The 19,683-nt window shown below is 54.4% G+C and overlaps 1 protein-coding gene across 1 annotated transcript in view; it reads left to right on the top strand.

Moving 5' to 3' along the window:
• SH3BP4 (SH3 domain binding protein 4) overlaps window positions 1–19,683 on the top strand; it is an 82,536-nt gene that overhangs the window by 52,978 nt on the left and 9,875 nt on the right. Inside the window, exons 3-4 of the mRNA XM_080797855.1 lie at window positions 12,634–12,883; window positions 16,785–19,141. Of these exons, the coding sequence (XP_080653981.1) occupies window positions 12,766–12,883; window positions 16,785–19,141 (2,475 nt within the window). The 5' untranslated portion in view covers window positions 12,634–12,765. The remainder of the gene's footprint in view (window positions 1–12,633; window positions 12,884–16,784; window positions 19,142–19,683) is intronic.

Below are 19,683 nucleotides of genomic sequence, written 5' to 3'. Positions count from 1 at the left end.
GGAGCATCTTTGCCACCGTCCAGGGTCAGCTGGGCTCCCCTGCCTCGTCCAGCTCCGTATCTCTGGGGGGAGCGCCCGTGGCTTCTGCTGCCTTATCTCTCGCCCTCAGCTGCTGTTCTGCTGGGCTCCTAGCAGCTGCTGAAAATTTCTGTCCGGGCTTTTGCCTTCCTGTTTGGTTTCAGCACTGTGACTCCCTGGGGAGTTGACTTGTTCTCCTGAATGTTGTCTCAGTTGGCGCGTGCACTGCTCCAGACTGGCCGGGCCCCCAGAAGGCACTTGACACTGGCCGCCAGCTCTGTGGGTGGCATCCGGGGCAGGGGGGCAGTCTCCCCTGACCTTTCCCGTGGCCGAGGGGCCATCATTCCACTCCACCCTGCTATTTCTTCCCTCGCCTCCTGTTTTCCAGTGGTCCAAGCGTGTTCTTGGTTAACCGTGATGCCCAGACACCTCCAGTGTCTCGATGTGAGCAGCTTGTTCCAAAGCCCCAGTTAACTTGGTCGCTGCTAAGAAATGCCTTTGCAAGGGCCCTGGGGTCACTTGGCAGGAATTTTACAATAATATTTAGGATGTAGAAGTTTAGTTACCCGTTGCCTGCCGACATCAGACTTCTTCAGGAGTGTGCAGTGAGCGGTCATCAGCGATGGCCTGGTAGTTTGGGATCCTGGAATGTTCTGGAAGTGTGGAGGCAAGGTCACATTTTTCAGTAGGGTCCGTAACTCTCTCGTTTGGGGCCTTATGTTTGTTTCTTGGCGTTCAGTTGTATTAGGTGTGACAGAGATAGAGAGACACAAGGAGAGAGAGGCTGGAGGTGTTTATCTTCCTGGGGACACCAAAGCAAAGTACCACAAACTGGGTGGCTGAAAACAACAGAAATTCACTCTCACGGTTCTAGAGGCCAGATGTCCGGGATCTTGGTGTCCTTAGGGCTGGTTCCCTCTGAGGCTGTGGTTCAAGGCCTCTCTCCTTGGTATGTGGACGGCTGCTTTCTCCCTGTGTCCTCACATGGTCTCCCCTCTGTGCCCAAATTTCCCCTTTTTGTAAGGACCCCAGTCGCAATGGACAGGGGGCCCACCCTAATCACTTCATCTGAACTTGATCATCCACAAAGATCCTATTTCCAAATAAGGTCACATTTGTAGGCACAGAGGGGAGCCATGCCTCACAGGGGTGGTTCCGTGGTTCAGGCTCCTTACAGAGAGTATTAGAAAAATGGGAACACAGAAGGCTCCACAGCATCACTCCTCCTTGGCCTGGTGGCATTTAGGTTTTCACTAGAAGACATTTGTTCCTATGCATGACTTGCTGTGTTATCCTAGAACCCAGACCCACGGTTGGGCCTGAAGTCACTCTAACCGTGGAAATACGGTGCAGCGAGTACCATCAAACCTTCATTCCATGGAACCTGCGGTTATGCAATGGAGATAAAGTTCCCGAAGCGATCAGTGGCTTACAGAGAAATTACACTGGCTCATTTGATAAAGCACATGTGAACCCAGCTAGGTGCAGTCTTTGCCGCGGCAAAATCGCAGCGTTCTGGACCATGATGGTGCAGTTAGGAAGCAGCAAGGCCATATTAAAAAAAAAAAAAAAAGATGTGTTCCACACAAATTCAGAGCACTTGCTGATGGAAAGTACAAGGCTTGTGTGGGTACTGGGTCATGACGACAGCATCACTTCTTACCTCTGTGGACCATTGACTGTGCCCCAGGCCCTTTGCACTGTGTGTGGGCATCGTCTGTTGTGTGAACCCTCAATACTGTTGTCCCTTCCTCTTGTGGGAGCGGACAGTCGGGCATACAGAGGTTAGGGTGAGTGTAGCTGCAGTGGTGAGTGGTTAGCTGGGCCTTTCTGAAGCAGTGAGCAAGACCCGAGTGGAAAAAGCAGTCAGCAAAGTGAAGTTTGCAGGGACAGAGCTTGTCTGCCAGAGGGAACTGAGTGCAAGGGTCCTGGGGCAGAAAGGAGGTACACTTGGAAAATGAATGTACCAAGAAGGAAACAAGGTCATGGAGGGCTGGGCGGGGCCAGATCATCCAGTCCTGGTAAGGAGACTAAATTTCATGGAGTCCCAGTAGGTCGGACAGATTTATTCTAAGTGCAGGGAGATGCCGCTGGAGAGACTTAATTTGTGAAGAGGCCCCCAGCTGTTCTAAGGAAGGTCGCTTAGCTATGTGTGTTTGGGGCTGAGGGCTCGGGGGTGAAGGGAATGGGATTTGGGAGACCAGGTGGGAGACTGCTGCAGTGAGTCAGGGCAGAGAGAAAGTGCTCAGATAGAAGCAGATAATAGAGAGAAGGGGTCAGATCAACTCACATTAGTGGCAGAATTGCCTGGATTTGAGGGCAGAGTTGAGTCTTTGTGACAGAGAATGTGTGGTCCCCAAAGTTTAATTTATTCTCTGTTCCTTTACAGAAAGAGTTTGCCTCTCTTTGATTTACGCTGCCCTGGGACTCATTTTTAAATAAATGAGCCCGACCATGTGTCTGGAAGGAAAGAATAAAATACATAAAGGTGTCACTTCTTACCAGTGCCATGCCAACAGAATCCCAGTGGGGTTCTCTTTGTGGGGGAATGACGAGGTGGGAAGACATCTTATTAAATTATTTTAAAGTTCATTTAAAGGGAAAAAATAGGTAAAAATAGCTGATGGGAGACTTCGAAATATCAAAGTGCGAGTCCTTCCAGGTAACCACGCGTGATCAGACTACCATAGTACAAAAGGCTGATGTGGTTCTAAAAATATGCAGACTAGTGGCACAGAATAGACCAGCTTCAGACCCCAGCGTCTGCACACATTCAGAATGCACAGAGATGATGACATCACATCAGTCGGGAGGGAATGAATTATTCGGGACGCGACAGGAGCGATCGCTTAGCCGTTTGGTAATGAATTTCATAAAGTTCCTCACCGGGCAGCAAAATAAATTTTGTCCATTAGTGTCAGTAGACAGACCACTTTTTTTAAGTTAAGGAGAATAGATGGGAATGTTTATCAGATTTTTCATGGAGGCAGACCTCTCTGTGTTTCAAGGCAAAATCACAAAGGGAAGGTGGATATGGCTGCCGAATTGAGACTTGGCCACCAGTTGGGAAGTGGATCTGAGTGTGTGCGAGCGACAATGGGGAAGACAGTGGCAACAGAGAGGATGAAATGTTAGACTCTCGTTGAGCAAAGGATACAAAATAGTAGTCCTAAAGCAGGAAGTAAGAAGTAGTAGGTTCAAGATTTTTCTGACTGTCACGGTCCCAGGAATATGAATTTGAACTTCGGTATTCTGTTCGCCGCTTGTCCTGTTTAGCTAGGCTTTCCATGAACTGCTCGAGGGTGGGGGGCGGGGGGGTTGATGAACACTCACCGCTGCCCAGAGCCCGAATTGCTGCAACTTCCCAGGAAAGCGTTTGGCAGTGCTTCACCCTCTGCTGGAAAGTCGTGCTAAGAGCGTAATCCGAAGCGCTGAGGAAGATGAGTTATGAAGATGGTCCTACCACCGGGTCACCCACAGCCGCAAGAATCTGGCTCCTGCTGGGAGGAGCAGGGATCAGGCTGTCCTCCGGCTGCTGGCCCGTTCGGAGTTGCCCCATTCATGAAACCGTCTGTGTTGACGTTCCCTTCTCACGCCCCTTCCCATCAGGCAGCCCGTGTTTGTCGGTTAGTGGCAGGAATGTCCTGCACCGGTCTGTCCGGCGTCCGCGTGCACTGGGGGCTGTTTTCCAGGTGGGCTCTTTGGTGGGCTTGGCCCCGTTCTGCCACCGTGGAGTCGTGCAAACAGCGTACTCATCCCCACGGGACCCTTTTGGCGCCCATGCCTGCTGCCATGTCTTCAGGATAGGAAAGTCCTGCCTTGAACTCGAGCCTCAGACACGGCGTCTGTGTGTCATCAGCGAGCATGGTCAGTCGGACCGGCCCTGCACGACTGGAAGCCGCGTCCCGTCTCTCCTTGGCTGAAGCTGGCATTTTTTTTTTAAAGATTTTATTTATTTATTTAACAGAGATCACAAGTAGGCAGAGAGGCAGACAGAGAGAGAGGGAGAAGCAGGCTCCCCGCTGAGCAGAGAGCCCGATGTGGGGGCTCGATCCCAGGACCCTGGGATCATGACCTGAGCCGAAGGGAGAGGCTTTAACCCACTGAGCCACCCAGGTGCCCCTGAAGCTGGCATTTTAATCCAAGTCTCAGAAACAAGCCTCAGGGGGACAGCCCTCTCACTAAAACCAAATAAGCCTCAGTTTACTCATCTGTAAAATGAGCAGCACTGACTAGGTTTTCGCATCCCAGAGGCGTATCTGAGATGAACTTTTTTTTTGTTTTGTTTTTTTAAGGTTTATCTATTTGAGAGAGAGCACGAGCAGAGGAGGGGAGAGGGAGAGGGAAAAGCAGACTCCCTGCTGTGCAGAGAGCCCAATGCAAGGCTCAGTCCCAGGATCCCCAGATCATGACCTGAGCTGAAGGCAGAGGCTTAACAGACTGAGCCACCCAGGCACCCCTAACATGAACTTTCACAAAGCTTTTTAAGGTAACGTGTACTAGAAAAGATATCAGTGTCTCTAAGGGAGATCTTTTTAAAGGATAGACTGGCTTCCTTTTTAAAGCAATAGAAAGCTGCCTTCTTTAAAATAACTTTCTTAAATAAACTTCAGTTATAAAAAGTGTGTTGCTCTAAAGAGAAGTACCCATTTGGTTTTTATTTTATTTTTTAAGAAGACAATGAATCCGTGACTAACATTTACAAACCACAGCCCCTTCGAGTGCTGGTGTTTTGATGAGTGTGTTGTACAGGAGTCCTGTCCCCTGACCAGCAGCCCCAGCCCAGTGAGTGGGCTTCTCTTCTCGCGATTAGAACAGTTCAGAGATAATTACCGCTCGTTCCTCCTGGTCACCAGCTGGCGACTGGGGTTGGTAAGTATTTCTCATCTGGGCTGGTCACAAGACCCCCCTCGCAGCCTGTCTGCCACCAGCTGCATCACACGGTGGGCTGGCCTTCCCATGTGACTCCGGGGGGCAGACCGCAAACCACCAGACCTCTTGAACCCCATCCTGGGTGAGCAGTCAGCGGGCCACACGTGGGTTACTCTTTGAACCGTCAACAACAGCAGGGTCACGGGATGGATGAAGGGCCGCCATCAGAGCGTCCCTGGTGTGATGGGCAGACCAAGAGGTCCGTGGGCTTCGGGTCTCGTGCTTGCCAGGAAGACGTGGTGGAACCCCCCTCGTTCTCCTCGTGCTGTCGGTGTCCTGTATGTGCCCAACAGCTGCGTGATCAGGAGGGCAGGGACCGGGCCCTCCATCTACTGCGCCGTTGGTGGGCCCCAGTGCACACTGGTGCTCGGGAATGAGTTGGCCGGGACATTGGTCCGTTCAGCAGGTGGCATCAGACACAGCGTGAGCCAAGCACTGAGCCGAGCTCGGAACAGAGATGGGATTCCATGGGCAAAGGCGCTGTTGGACGGGGGTCCCTCTCAAATGGGCAGGTTTTAATGGGGAGAGACAGTAGGAGCCCTGTAGGGTCTTCAGGAATAGGGGTGCAGAGGAGGGGAGCCGGCAGAGCCCAGGAGCTGGCTGGGAAGGGTTTTGGAGCCAGATGAAGGCACAGCGGCTGGGTTTGGCAAGAGTGCTAGAAAGATAAAAGGAGGTGTGATGCAGCTGTGGTCAGCAGGTGGGTGAGTGTGTACAGGGCTGGCAGGATGAGCCGGGGGTTTGGGTTGTCTTACCCAGACTGGAGAGAGGAGCCTGAGACTAGTTTTTACCCAAGGAAGGAGTGGGATGGATCTGAACCCCAGAAGGAGCTGTCCCCCAGCTGGGCGGCAGGTCATTGGCGGGAGGAGGCCTGCCCAGTGACTCTCCAGACCCAGAGTGTCCCCTCTGTCACTGGCCGGTGAAACACCACGCCGTGTTGCTGGCTTTCCCGGCCCTCCCTCCTGGGATGATAGAAACAGCAAGTTAGAAGTGCAGATGTGCACTGGCACCACCCCCCCCCCCACACACACACACATACACTGCCCATGGCGCCCTGGGTGATGGTTCCTGAGCTTTGGAAGATCCGATAAGAGCTTGAGTGTGCCATGTCCCCAACCCATTGTCCGGCGCCCGGATCCTTCACTCTCCAAGCTTCAGGCTCTCAGTGTCGTCTCAGGCCCGGCTTCCCCAACCACACCTGCCGAGCACCCAGCCCTGTTCTTGTGGGTCTTCACAGAGACCACAGGGCCGCTGCCTAGGAGATGCCCATGTTCTTGGGTGGACTCAGGACTGGGGTGCGTGATCCTCACAGCTGGCCTGCGGCCGAATGGCAGCAGGCCACTGCCCTCAACTGCACTTGGTTGTTGAACTTGAAGTGAAGCCCACTCCGGGTGCTGGTAAGTGATGCTAATTCCCTGGGGCCCTCTCCAGTGGAGCCTGCTCCTTGCACCCCCAGCAGGGGGCAGCCTTCTTCTGAGGGTTATTGTCTTGTGCTGAGGGTACCCACAGGCTGGGTTCTAGAAATGACACTCCCGACGTCGGAAGCCTCCACCACTGTGGTGCAGGAGGTTGGGTTTCGCTGGGCTGGGCTCTCGTAACCAGAGCCCCGGCTGTCCCTACCCACTAGAGAGACCTGGAAAGGGGACACTGGTCACGTGCTGGCCTTCCACTTGGGTTCTTGCCCAGACCGGTTGGGTCAGGGGTCAAGATGCAGAAAACCAGGGAGCCGGTTTGCAGACTGAGCAATCGGCTTCCAGGGCTGTTGGCCTCGGAGGGCTAGAGGTGGTGGGGATGTTTGTGGACAGACGGACAGAGGCTCTGCCTGGCCTTGCCGGGTCACTGCCAGCCCCGCCTCATGGTGTCCTCAGAGTGACTATGAGAGAGCTCAGGCCCCACGGGCTCATGGGCATGCCTGTGGGCTTCTCTGCAGCCAGCCCCAGGGGATCAGAGCCCCAGTGTGTTGGGGCTCCAGGCAGCCGCCGACAGGGAGACAGGGTCAGCCGGGGATGGTGTCTCTGAATTACTGCGACTCTCCAGAGCTCACTGTCGTTTGGAGAGTGAACAGGGTGAGCAGACGGAATGGAGTTTCTGTCGAAGGTCTGGTGACTGAAATCACCCAGAGCGGGTTGAAACTCATGCTTTCTTTTTAACCCGGAGGAAATCTGATGCAATCAACACGCTACTCTTACTCCAGAAATAAAAATCAAATGTGGGGATGAGTCATCGCTGGGGAGGCGCGAACTGAATTCGCCAGGGAGGACCCCAGAGCAGGCAGCACGTCCTGTTGCTCCTGCACCTTTGGGTCAGGGGACCCTGGGGGGGGGGTCACTGCGCCCCGGGGCCCTGAGTAAGGGACCCCGCAGATGCTCAGGCTCGTGGGTTACTCCTGGTGGCCTTGTGTTTGCCAGCGTTCTCGGGCGGCTCGCTGGCGGATTAGCCTCCACACGACCGTTCTGTGATTCTGGAAGCCGAGGCAAGGGCGGGTCGGCACGGGCAGCTGAAGGCTTGTTTGTAGGTTCCCGAGTCTGAAAATAATTCTGTGCGAGTACGACACTGTTGTCTTCGCAGGCCAGCCTCCTCGTTCCTGGGGAGGAGCCAGGACCAGGCTCTTTTCTCCCCTCATGAATCAGCCTTTATACTCAAGCAAAGAAAAACTCATTAGTTGTGAGTCAGACACAAGTAAGCTTTATGCCGCTCCTGTCTTCCCAGACCTGACTTCTATCAAGGGGGTAGAGAGTGGCTTCCCGGGTGCAGGCGTGGCATGGGGAGGATGGGGGCATGAGGGGGGGTGGAGTGGATCCCCCCACCCTTCAGAGAGCTCCAGAGGTCCTGGGCCAGCCACCCTGAGCACGGGTGCATGCAACTGCAGGGTGTCCTGGAGAAGTGACCTGCCCTGGGAGAGGTTGGCAGGACTTGGAGGCCAGGCCATCCGGGCACGTCTGAAGTGCCACCCAGGGAGCCCATGAGTGATTAGGAGTGCGTAGTTTAGATTTCCAAAACAGACTAGAATTCCTAAATTTCACCCTGCATTGTATAATCGAGTCACAAGGCCATCAGGGGACACTAGACATTCACTGGGGATTTTGACTCTTTAAAAGACAAGAGAGATTATCCCAGGGGTACTTGTCAAAATATCTCTGAAGCATTTGTCTTAAAATTTTTTTTAATATTTTATTTATTTATTTAGAGAGAGAGAAGGAGCAGGGGGAGTGGGAGAGAGAACCCTGGGCAGACTCCACGCTGAGCATAGACCCCAATGCGGGGCTCAATCCCATGACTCTGACATCGCGACCCAAGCCGAAATCAAGAGTCCGATGCTTAACTGACTGTGCTACCTGGGCACCCCCTTTGTCTTCATTAAAATAGAATTCATCACTGGTGGTCAGTGCAGGTCTCACAGCAGAAGCGGGGACAGAAGCAGAGCAAGTCCTGTGGCCTCCCGGAGCTTGCTTACATTCTCTTGGAGAAATTGGCCTGGTCACAGGAAAGCACAGGATTGGTGGTGTTGATAAGGAAAATAGGGAAAGAGGGTGGAATTAGGGGTGTTGCTGCTGTAGCAGATGCCTGTCCCTGTTCATTAGGTGACATTTAAGCAGGGCCTGAATGAAGTGAGGGATCAGGTCTGGTGAATACCTAGGCATGGGCCTCCCAGGTGAGGAAATAACAGGTGCAAAGGCCCTGAGGAAGCACTTCAGGAGAAGCGAGGACCCATAATAGGAGGCCTTGAGGGCACCGTAAGCACACTCAGGGCTCAGAAACTTTCGGAGGGTTGTGAGCAGAGTCCTGACTTGTAAAAACATTCTGACTGCTCACTGAGGGGCAGGCTCAGTGGACTTGGTGGAAAGGAGCCGATTACTGTAATTGTGGAGGTGTTGAGGTCAAATGGAGGTCATGTTCTCACTGGGCTGCCGGGGAGGGAGACCGGGCTTTTTTGGCTGGGTAAACATGCCATTCAGCCGTGACTGAGGTGGTGAAGACTGCAGGGGGCTTGGGGCAGCCCCCGAGCTGGGTTTGGACCTGGGAGGTTCAGGACGGACGCCCCTCAGTCTTAAGGAGACCCTCAGTGAGCTGGGTCTGGGATCCAGGGGTCACATGTTTGCTGAGCAAGAACCTGGCCGTGTCTCCGTGGCCTGTGAGGGGGCTCAGCTGCTTGGGCATTTGACCCTGTGGCTCCTTTGAGCTTTTCCCAGTCAGAGGGGAATGTGTGCACACGTTCCTGACCCGTGTCTGGGAAGGCGGGTGATGAATGTTCCCTAATACTGCTTTCCTAGGGCTTTTTGGTTTGATTGCAGGCATTTTAAAACACGTATGTAAATAGAAAAATAACAAAAATAAAGTAGTAAGTAATTCAAAAATAATAAAATGGGGACTAGTGGGTACTACATTGGGTAGGTAGTAAAATGTAAATACAGTAATCGCTAGCAGTCGTATTCTGTGCCGTAAAATAAAGTCCCGCATCTTCACAAACTCCTTATTAAACAGATCTGATCAGGCCTTGTGTCATTTCCCCCGACATGACTTTTCTGATACAGCAGGGACTGACTCAGGAGGCCTGCTCCGCGAGCCCCAGCGACTTGAACTTGGAGCTCGGGGACACGGACTGCAGGTCGGCGCCCGGCGCATGAGTCAGCGGAGAAGCCTGCGGGCCTGTGGGCAGGAGGGTGGAGGGAGAGGACCGGTTTCCCGGAGGCAGAGGTGAGGGGCATGTGTTCCGGGAGCAGGCACTGAACAGCACGGGGCACCCTGGAGAGGCAGCAGGCCACGCGTGGCCACAGACTCACCTGGGTGTGGAGTTCAGTGACAAGCCTGGAAGGGCAGGTGGGAACCGAGTGGTGGAGGGCTCTGAAGGGGCAGGGACGTCTAACTTTGCTGATTTAAAAGCAGGGAGCTGTCCTGCACAGTTTTGAACGGGACAGTGACGTGACCTGGAAGGACAGCTTTGGGAGCCAAGGGCCCCCGATGGAAGGGGCAGCGGGTGAAATCGGGTTCCACGGCCGCTGGCAGTGAAGGCCCGGTGCGCTCTGGGTTTGGAAAGAAGTGGCTGTTAGCAAGTGGGTAGAGCATGGAGCGGTTTGCTGGCTACCGCCTCCTGGGTGGGTTCCCCCAGGCATCTCTGCACGCTGGGCCCTGGCGAGGGTGGAGGTGACGAGCTGCTCTGCGAGCTCTCACCCTGATGGTGTCTGGTCAGAGAAGGTTCCAGGAGGAGAGTCTGCCAGGCTTGCCCACGGCGGGGGGGGGGGGGGGGGCTGCCCGCTTTGTTGTGAAGTAAAGGGGCGAGGGCAGGGGCGAGGGTCGGGCCTTGTCCGAGGATGGAGCCCCACACCCCTGAAGGAAAAATGGCAATTCTGGGCCTCACACAGGGCCCTGAGCCCCATGGGACCAATGCCCCCGCCCACGGTAGCAGCCGCGTGAGTGAGCGCGCTGAGCCTCCGGTGAGCTACTGGCTCCCACTGTCCCCACCCTGGATTAAATCAGACCCCACCGATGTCCCCTATAGGACTCCGAGGGAGGTGGGGCTCATCCAGGGGCTCCCAGCCCATCACCACGGGCACCTGCATCCCACCCACCTCTCCGGGACTCCCCCAGTTAGCCTCGGAGTCCTCGGGGCCGCACCAGCATGGGAGTGAAGGCACTGCTTTGCAGTAATGTCTCACGACGGTGCCCGTTTCGGCTTTTCTTTTAAACCCTCCATGAAATAATTTCTTGTGGCCGCAAGTGGAAAATCAACTAATATACATTGAAAAAGAGATGGGATGGCAGGTGTGCTTCCTCCTTCTTATTCTGGGTCTGTCTGGAAGCTTGGTCAGAATGGACTCTTCTGGGAGATGCCTGGGCCCCCTTTCCTCAAACAGACCTGTGCTGGGGCCCGTGTGTCCTGAACAGGAACTCCATAACGAGGGGTGCGTGGGTGGGGTCGGGGGGGAGGATGTGCAGGGGGAGAGCATCCTTTGGCTCAAGTATGGTCCAGAGCACTTGCCCTCCCGCTCACCCAGTCCTCGGAGCAACTCTGCACCAGGTGGGGAGCCCAGCTAACGGGCTTTCCCCCGACCCCACCCACAGTTTCTTTGGCTGTGTCTGTCTGTCTGCTGTTTCTACCTGTCCTTCCCGAGCCCCGCTCCCCACATATGAGTTCCATTTCCAGCAAGTGAGACTCGTCTTTCAGGTCAGAAGGATTTTCACATTCTCTCGTCTCAGTGATTTATGTTCACGACATTCTCTCTGGAGCTGCGCTGCCCCAAGGTAGGCTTTGCTTGCCTTACAGTGCCGGCTGTCTCTGGCCTGGGGGCCGGTCTCTGCGTCCAGCTCGGTGCCACCTTCCCTCCAAGAGCATTCTGCAGAGGAAGGCACTATTCTGTGGGAGAAAAGGAAAGAACCCAGAGCCACGGTCCTGCGGGTCATTCTGAGCCAGGCCCGGGACTGCCGAGGACCTGGAGGCGAGGGCGTGGACTGTCATTGAGCCCTGCTCCTCGTTCCATGCACCTTACAGGGATCATATTTATTCTTTGCACAAATCAGTCAGGACGTCGTCCCACACGACAAGTACAAAAACAGCCTTGGTGGAGTTAAACATTAAACACAGGCTGTCCCCACGAAGGGGGGTGTGGGGCGGCAAGGCTGGGTGTGCCCCCTGCACGGTGGGCGCTCAGCCTGGCCTGCTGTGTGCGGAGCGTGGGGGAAGGGCGGCCATGGATGATCCCCGGGCCCTCCAGGTCCCTCCGACGAGTGAAGGCGATGCACCTGGGCCAGAGGCCACCTTCCCAGCCGTCTCTGGATAGCGCAGGCAAGGAGCAGCCAGGTTCCGAGAGCCCTGTTACCATTGCGTGAAATTCGCCTGCCCTCAAGTTGCTCTTTTCCCGTTTCCCTTGGAGGGCGTGGGGAATTTGCTGCTTTGAAATTGGCTCCTGCCCGTGGGCTGGTGAGGGTGTGCCCATGGCCAGTCACGTCGCAATCTCCAGAATCCTCCTTTGTGCCCCTTCCAGAAAGAAACAGGCCTTAGAGCCATGATTCGTGTGCTCCATGCACAGACACTTCTCCGGCAGCTGGCTGAGTCTGTGTACCATGGCTTCACCTGCGCACGGTACCCAGGGGTGACTTCGAGGCAGAGATGGCTGTGTGTGTGTTTTATTTGGGATTGTTGTTTGTTAGGGATCCAGGGAGGATTTCAGGGGAGTGTGAGCAGGGAGCAATCCCCCCCGACCCCGCCATGGTGGGGCCACAAGAGGCACCGTGCCGGGAGCTCCTCTCCCGGGTGTGGGAGCCACAGCAGGAACCGTGCCAAGAATGGGACCAGCCGCTGTCAGGACAGATGGATTGATTTCTTCTTTCCCAAACCCTGAAACTGGCTGTGTGGACTGTGCAGATCCTGTTTGTCTTCCTCTTTCACTGTGATGAGCAGTCTGGCCAGGGGCTAGAATAAATGTCCCAAACCCCGTTGTGCCCCAGGGTGCAGACAGCAGGCCAGGAAACGCGGGCTGGCTCCGTGTGCCGACAGGACCGATGAGATGGACGTAAGGTGCCCAGAGAATCCAGGGAGGGAGCCCTACTCTGCTCTCCTGGGCCGGGACGAGTGTCTTTATAAGAACAGCCTCTGGAAGAAAGAGGATTCCCATTTCCTATAAAATTACTGTTCAACCCGTGTTTCACTTGCTCAAGGGACGTTCTTGTGTTTTCCTCCCCCGCCTTCAGGAAGAAGCTCATTGCCAAGTTGACCCCATCCCGAGGCATGGTTGCCTGAGAAGAGCTTCGGCAGGTGCTGGGGGTACCTGGAGGAAGAGCGATGAAACCTTAGCCGTCCCACCCCCGGGAAGACAGTTCGAGATGGCAGCTCAGCGGATCCGAGCTGCCAACTCCAGCGGTCTCCCTCGGTGCAAGTCCGAGGGGACCCTGATTGACCTGAGCGAAGGGTTTTCAGAAGCGAGCTTTAATGATGTCAAAGGTGAGCTCACAGGGCACCCTGGGGGGCTCAGTGGGTTAAAGCCTCTGCCTTCGGCTCAGGTCATGATCTCAGGGTCCTGGGATCGAGCCCCGCATTGGGCTCTCTGCTCAAGCGGGGAGCCTGCTTCCTCCTCTCTCTCTCTGCCTGCCTCTGCCTACTTGTGATCTCTGTCTGTCAAGTAAATAAATAAAAATCTTCAAAAAAAAAAAAAAAAGGTGATCTCGTGGGGACAAAACTGTGGCTGGGGGAAGCAGATTGGGATTTGCAGGTGCTCAGAGACCCAAGGACTTCTCTGCCTTAAAGGCTGCCAAGTTCCCAGTTAAACTTCAGCTCTCTAAACTTCACCGACCATAAATCCAGCCCTAGAACAATAACCACTTGTCTTGGGTTTTTTTTGGTGTGTAGGGAAGTTTTGAATGTTGCCCTTGGTAATGCAACTTCTTTGTACAGAATGTGTTTGTGTTTTCTCTTGTTGAGAGTTTTGGTGACATTAAGGTAGGGAGCTGGGTGCTCAGGATACTCGGGGGAAGGACAGAGTGTGGCCAGCCAAGGAAACATTCAGAACCGCTACAAAGGAAAAGGTGCTCTGGGACTGGGGTCAGCAAGCTACCCCTGTGAGGGTCACCCACGGCATACTGTAGTCCTTGCAGGCCCCAAGGGTGCCATCACAGCTATTCCTCTGCTGTTGCAGCTCGAGAGCCGTCAGAGAAGACAGTAAGCAGTGGACACGGCTGTGTTGCAATAAAACTTTATTGACAAAAACAGCAAAGGGGCCGTTGTTTGCCAATCCTTGCTGTAGAGGTGGCCCCAGGGGTGAATCACCCTGAGCCTCCGGTTTTCTCTAACAGCCACGTACAGCTGGGTCGGTGAGGCGGGTGATGGGTACTCGTGGGTCGTTTTCTTCCCAGAAGTCCCCTCTGACCTTAGTAGGTGCTTCCATCCAGCAGCTTCCCTAAGCATTCACCGCAGCATGTTGGCCATCCAGAGTACAAGCTGAGCAGTGGGAGCTGCTCTTGGCCTTCATAGCTTTAGCCCCTAGTGCTTAATGAATAGTCCTTGAACCAAACTGCTGTCTCCCTGCTAACATTGTGGCCCTCTTCCCTGTTGTCCTAAAAACCATATGTTCCCCATTTGTCTCTTCCTAATCGCTTCTCCCTTCACTGTATTCTCAACTCCTTCCTCTTCTGGTTTGTGCTTTATGCTTGGAGCCCTGGGCATTGCGTTTAATGTTCTTCACACGAACGGACTGGCAAAGGCGGTCAGGAGATTTTTACTAATAAGAGCGGCACTGTTATCAGGAATTGCCATAAATAATGGGACCCTTCGTTTTTCACAGGCTGGTAAAGGGCATCGTCTTCTTACTTGATAGCCCAGGTAATCGTGCTTAAAGCTGGAAACGGGGAGCATCGTTTGTGGGATTTGGGCTGGGGTCTTGAAATGAGAGAGCTGAATTTTTTAAATAATGACGATGACCTGAGAGGTGTTAGGGACCTAACAGAACACCACGATTATGGGGAAAGACAAACGAAACAGCTCGGGACGCCAGCTTGGCTGGTTAGCCGAGGGCGTGATGCCCACAGAGCCACTGGACCCACTTCGCAAGGCAGCTCTGCCCGATGGACAACAGGCTTCAAGATGGGGATTTGTTCCAACCAAACTGCCCGCTGTGAAGACTTCCACCCCCCGTTAGCATTTCACCTGCACCAAAACTGAGGCAACGGGGTAAAAACTGTAGGACTCAGTGCTTTGTGACACACGGATTTTTTTTTTTTTTGTATTAAAATCAAGGATAGCTGTGAATCTGGGCAGTGCTCCTCAGAATTCATTAAGATGGGATTTGATAAGGATTCTTCTGCATTTGATTGGGTGGATGCCCACCTGGTGTCCCCGGGTGCCCTGTGACAGGTGACTGATGGAGGGACCCATCTGGAAGGAGCTCACACCAGAGTCCTCCTCCACGGAGCGGCCCAGCAGGGAGGAGCACCATTTCCCACTGGGTGAGCCCGATCCTTGAGTGAAATGTGTTACTGCTTCTTTGCTAAGGAGAGTGCTTGGAATTTTAAGTGAGCCCATTTTTATTCTTCAGTCTGGTGAAACTAAAGTGATAATTTGCACTGATACATTTTCTTAGGCTTATATACAAAGCCTGCTTAATAGCTTTTGGGTTTTAATTTTAAAAATATTACTCTAAGGGAATTGTTGCGGGGAACATAATAGGGATATAACTTCTGAGGGATTCTAACAAGATTTTAATAGCTGGCAAGCTCTCTGATTTTCATTTGGTTTTAATTTTTATGTGACATTTTCATTAGACGTGTCAAAGAAACAAAAAGTGGTTTATATTACTGGAGACGGTGCCTGGAAAACAAACGGGGAAAGATCCTTTTGTCCCCTGACCCTAGCCTGACCCATCCCCTGTCCCACCATCTCTCCCTCAAAGGCATTCTCTTTTTCTTGGTGTTTTATTCACTCCCCTCCCTTCACTGTAAGCGATTTCTGTTTGGGGCACACCCAGGGAGAACACCTTGGCCCCATAACGTGGATAAAGGCTCTCTGTCACGTGCCTGTGAGATGAACATTCATCCCAAGAATATTTGTTGAACACCTGCTATGTGACAGGCTGTCTTCCAGGATTACCACTGTGAGCAAAACAGACCCTAAGGGAGCTTCCACGTTAGTGGGGCAACATAGCTCTGCCCACAGAAAAAATGTATGTATGTGATGTATCGGTTAATGAGAAGTGCCATGGAGAAAATAAAATTAGGAGGTGGTAGATAGGTCCACTTGAACATAATAACCCTTTGTGGGTCCTTACCTGGGGCTAAGCATCTTTATGCTAAGGACGCTATCAGAAAACCTAATCTTCAGCAGAGCCCGCGGAGGGAAGAAGCTCAGCTTCTGAGGCCACACGGCTTCTCAGGACCTGGATTACAGCCGAGGCGCAGTGAGCCCAGGGCCAGATTCCCCGCCAGCACCCCACACGGAGGGTGGCAAGGGACAGCGTTCACCGCCCAGGTGATATCCCTCTAACCTGGTTCATGGAAATAGGAACTTCCTGCTTTATTTTCCAAGACTTGCCTAAGGAAATTCAATTCAGTTTTCATTATTTGTTTTCAGAGGAAAAGGAAACTGGCAGGTGTTCTGGAGGGCCTGTTTGATAGACCAGAGCGTGTGTTGACTTAATCATGTATTAGAGACGATGTGGGGGTAGTTCCACTAAACACACGGGCCTGTCTTCCAGTTGTTAGTTACAGGACCCCAGAATATCAATAATCTCTGTGACACAAGGCACACTTGGGGTGGGAACTTAGTCCTCTCCGAAGGAACTTTCTGCAGCCTCTGGACATAGTCTGTTGTGTATGAGAGGGAGAGAAAATACTTCGGTATTTGATTATCCCTTACTGTTCAAAGACACACACGCCTGGTTGAGATGACTGACTTTGGCCACTCCGACCGCTGTTGACCTCCATAACCTGTGTAGTTGAATGGTGCGAACCAGAAATTAGCTCGAGTCACTGTTCAAAGCGTCGGGGTTTTTCTGAGCATTGGCTCAGAAATAACGTGACTGCCACGAGACATAAAACCATTGTTTTTCCAGGTATACGGGAGAGGCGGTTTCCAAGTTGTCATTCTGAGTGATTATTTAAAGGAGGCTGAAGGAGGCTGGCCTCAAAAGGCTTAGTTTGGTGGAGATGGGTTCAGCTCGTCAAGGAACCTTCCCCCACCCCGCTCACATGTTCTGTGTTGAAGGCAGAGGGTGTCACCCGCTCACAAACACTGAGAGCTGCTTTGGAAGCTCTTCATTGCCCGTCCCCAGCCACAGGCAGTGGGTCACTCTGCTCAGTGCCCTGCACGCCTGTGGGCCTCGCCCTCACCACCTGTCTCTTTGTGTTTTACGCAGTGCCTTCTCCCAGTGCCTTGCTAGTAGACAATCCCACACCTTTTGGAAACGCAAAGGAAGTCATCGCAATCAAGGACTACTGCCCCACCAACTTCACCACGCTGAAGTTCTCCAAGGGGGACCACCTCTACGTCCTGGACACATCCGGCGGGGAGTGGTGGTATGCTCACAACACCACGGAGATGGGCTACATCCCCTCCTCCTACGTGCAGCCCCTAAACTACCGGAACTCCACTCTGAGCGACAGCGGGGTGATCGACAATCTTCCGGACAGCCCAGACGAGGTGGCCAAGGAGCTAGACCTGCTCGGGGGGTGGACGGATGACAAGGGGTCCAGCAAAACCTACAGTAATAACCCTTTCTGGAACGGGGTCCAGACAAACCCGTTTCTGAACGGGAATGTGCCGGCGACGCCCAGTGTGGACGGGCTGACCCCCAGAAGCACCGTGGATCTGCTGCTTTTTGATCCAGGCGTGTCCTCGTTCACGGAGTCCAGCTCCGCCACTACCAACAGCACCGGGAACATCTTCGACGAGCTGCCGGCCGCGAACCGCGTCCAGGCAGAGGCGCCCGGCAAGCGGGACAACCCGTTCTTCCGGAGCAAGCGCTCCTACAGCCTGTCAGAGCTGTCGGTCCTGCAGGCAAAGTCAGACGCCCCCGACTCAGCAGGGTTCTTCACGGGCCTGAAGTCCCCGGCCCCAGAGCAGTTCCAGAGCCGGGAGGACTTCCGAGCCGCCTGGCTGAGCCACCGGAAGCTGGCCCGCTCCTGCCACGATCTGGACTTGCTGGGCCAGAGCCCAGGCTGGGGCCAGACCCAGGCGCTGGAGACGAGCATCGCGTGCAAGCTGGACAGCTCGGGGGGTGCCGTGCAGCTGCCTGACACCAACATTAGCATCCACGTGCCTGAAGGCCACGTGGCCCCTGGTGAGACGCAACAGATCGCCATGAAAGCGCTGCTGGACCCCCCGCTGGAGCTCAACAGTGACCGGTGCAGCAGCGTCAGCCCGGTGCTGGAGGTGAAGCTGAGCACCCTGGAGGTGAGAACCCACATCATCCTGGAGATGAAAGTGTCGGCCGAGGTGAAAAACGACATTTTCAGCAAAAGCACGGTGGGCCTCCAGTGCCTGCGGAGTGACTTGAAGGAAGGGCCCTATGTCCCCATCCCTCTCACCTACAGCTACGGGGACACGGTCCAGGTCCAGCTGGACAACCTGGAGCCCTGCATGTACCTGGCCATCGTTGCCCATGGCCCAAACATTCTCTACCCTTCCACGGTGTGGGACTTCATCAATAAAAAGATCACCGTGGGGCTCTATGGCCCCAAACACATTCACCCATCCTTCAAGACCGTGGTGACCCTTTTCGGGCATGACTGTGCCCCAAAGACGCTGATGGTCAGTGAGGTCACCCGCCAGGCCCCCTGCCCTGCCCCCGTGGCCCTGCAGCTCTGGGGTAAACACCAGTTTGTCCTGTCCAGGCCCCAGGACCTGCACGTCTGCATGTTTTCCAACATGACCAATTACGAGGTCAAGGGCAGTGAGCAGGCCAGAGTGGTCAGGGGATTCCAGATGAAGCTGGGCAAGGTGAGCCGCCTCATCTTCCCCGTCACCTGCCAGAATGCCAGCGAGCTGTCCGACTTCACCCTGCGGGTCCAGGTGAAAGGCGACCAGGAGGCCATCCTGACCCAGTTTTGCGTCCAGACCCCCCAGCCTCCCCCTAAAAGTGCCATCAAGCCGTCCGGGCAGAGGCGGTTCCTCAAGAAGAACGAGGTCGGGAAAATCATCTTGTCCCCGTTCGCCGCCACCACCAAGTACCCAACGTTTCAGGACCGCCCGGTGTCCAGCCTCAAGTTCGGCAAACTGCTCAAGACGGTGGTGCGGCAGAGCAAGAACCACTACCTGCTGGAGTACAAGAAGGGCGACGCCATCGCCCTGCTCAGCGAGGAGAAGATCCGGCTGAAGGGGCAGCTGTGGACCAAGGAGTGGTACATCGGCTATCACCAGGGCAAAGTCGGCCTGGTGCACGCCAAGAACGTGCTGGTGGTGGGCAGGGCCAGGCCGAGCCTCCTCTCGGGGCCCGAGCTGAGCACGTCGGTGCTGCTGGAGCAGATCCTGCGGCCGTGTAAGTTCCTCACCTACATCTACGCCTCCGTCAGGACCCTGCTCATGGAGAACATCAGCAGCTGGCGCTCCTTCGCCGACGCCCTGGGCTACGGGAACCTGCCGCTCACCTTCTTCTGCCGCGCGGAGCTGGACAGTGAGCCCGAGCGTGTGGCTTCGGTTCTGGAGAAGCTGAAGGAGGACTGTAACAACACGGAGAACAAAGACCGCAAATCCTTCCAGAAGGAGCTCATGATGGTGAGTGCTCAGCGGGGAGCCCGGGGCCCAGTCCGCGCTCAGCGCCTCTCCCTGCACACTGGGGTGTGGGTTTGATGAATCACTGGGCCAACGTCCGGGCGCGTCTTCGCTCTCCAGAACACGCAGGGATTAAGTGTGCACGTGCACCTGGAGGGCGTTTGAGGGGAGCTTTGGGAAGCCCCAGACGACTCAAGAGCCACCACGGAGAGCACCGTTCAGGTGGCTTCCTGCTGGATTCTCGAGCTTCTTGAGGTCTCTGATGGACCCCTCAGGGCCCGGTAGGAGTGGGGGGCACAGGGAGACTCTCGCTCCAGTTTGCCTCTGTTTTGATGTCTTGGGAGAAGATCCGCATTTCATCAGATTCCCACCAGGATCTAGGACTGTGACTTTCAGAACTGCCGCCCCAAATTTTATCTTTACTTTGATAGTAGATTCCCTATCCTCGAGGTTTCCACATTTCTTTCTCTGCCTCCTTTTTGTGTGTGTGTGAGTAGGGATTGAGGACGGCCTCTGTTTCTCTGGCACGGCTGGGAATTGCAATT

This window comes from Martes martes, assembly GCF_963455335.1.
Source record: "Martes martes genome assembly, chromosome: 3".
NCBI lineage: Eukaryota > Metazoa > Chordata > Mammalia > Carnivora > Mustelidae > Martes > Martes martes.
Note: the sequence above shows the minus strand (reverse complement) of the source record. Positions and strands in the feature narration are given on the sequence as shown.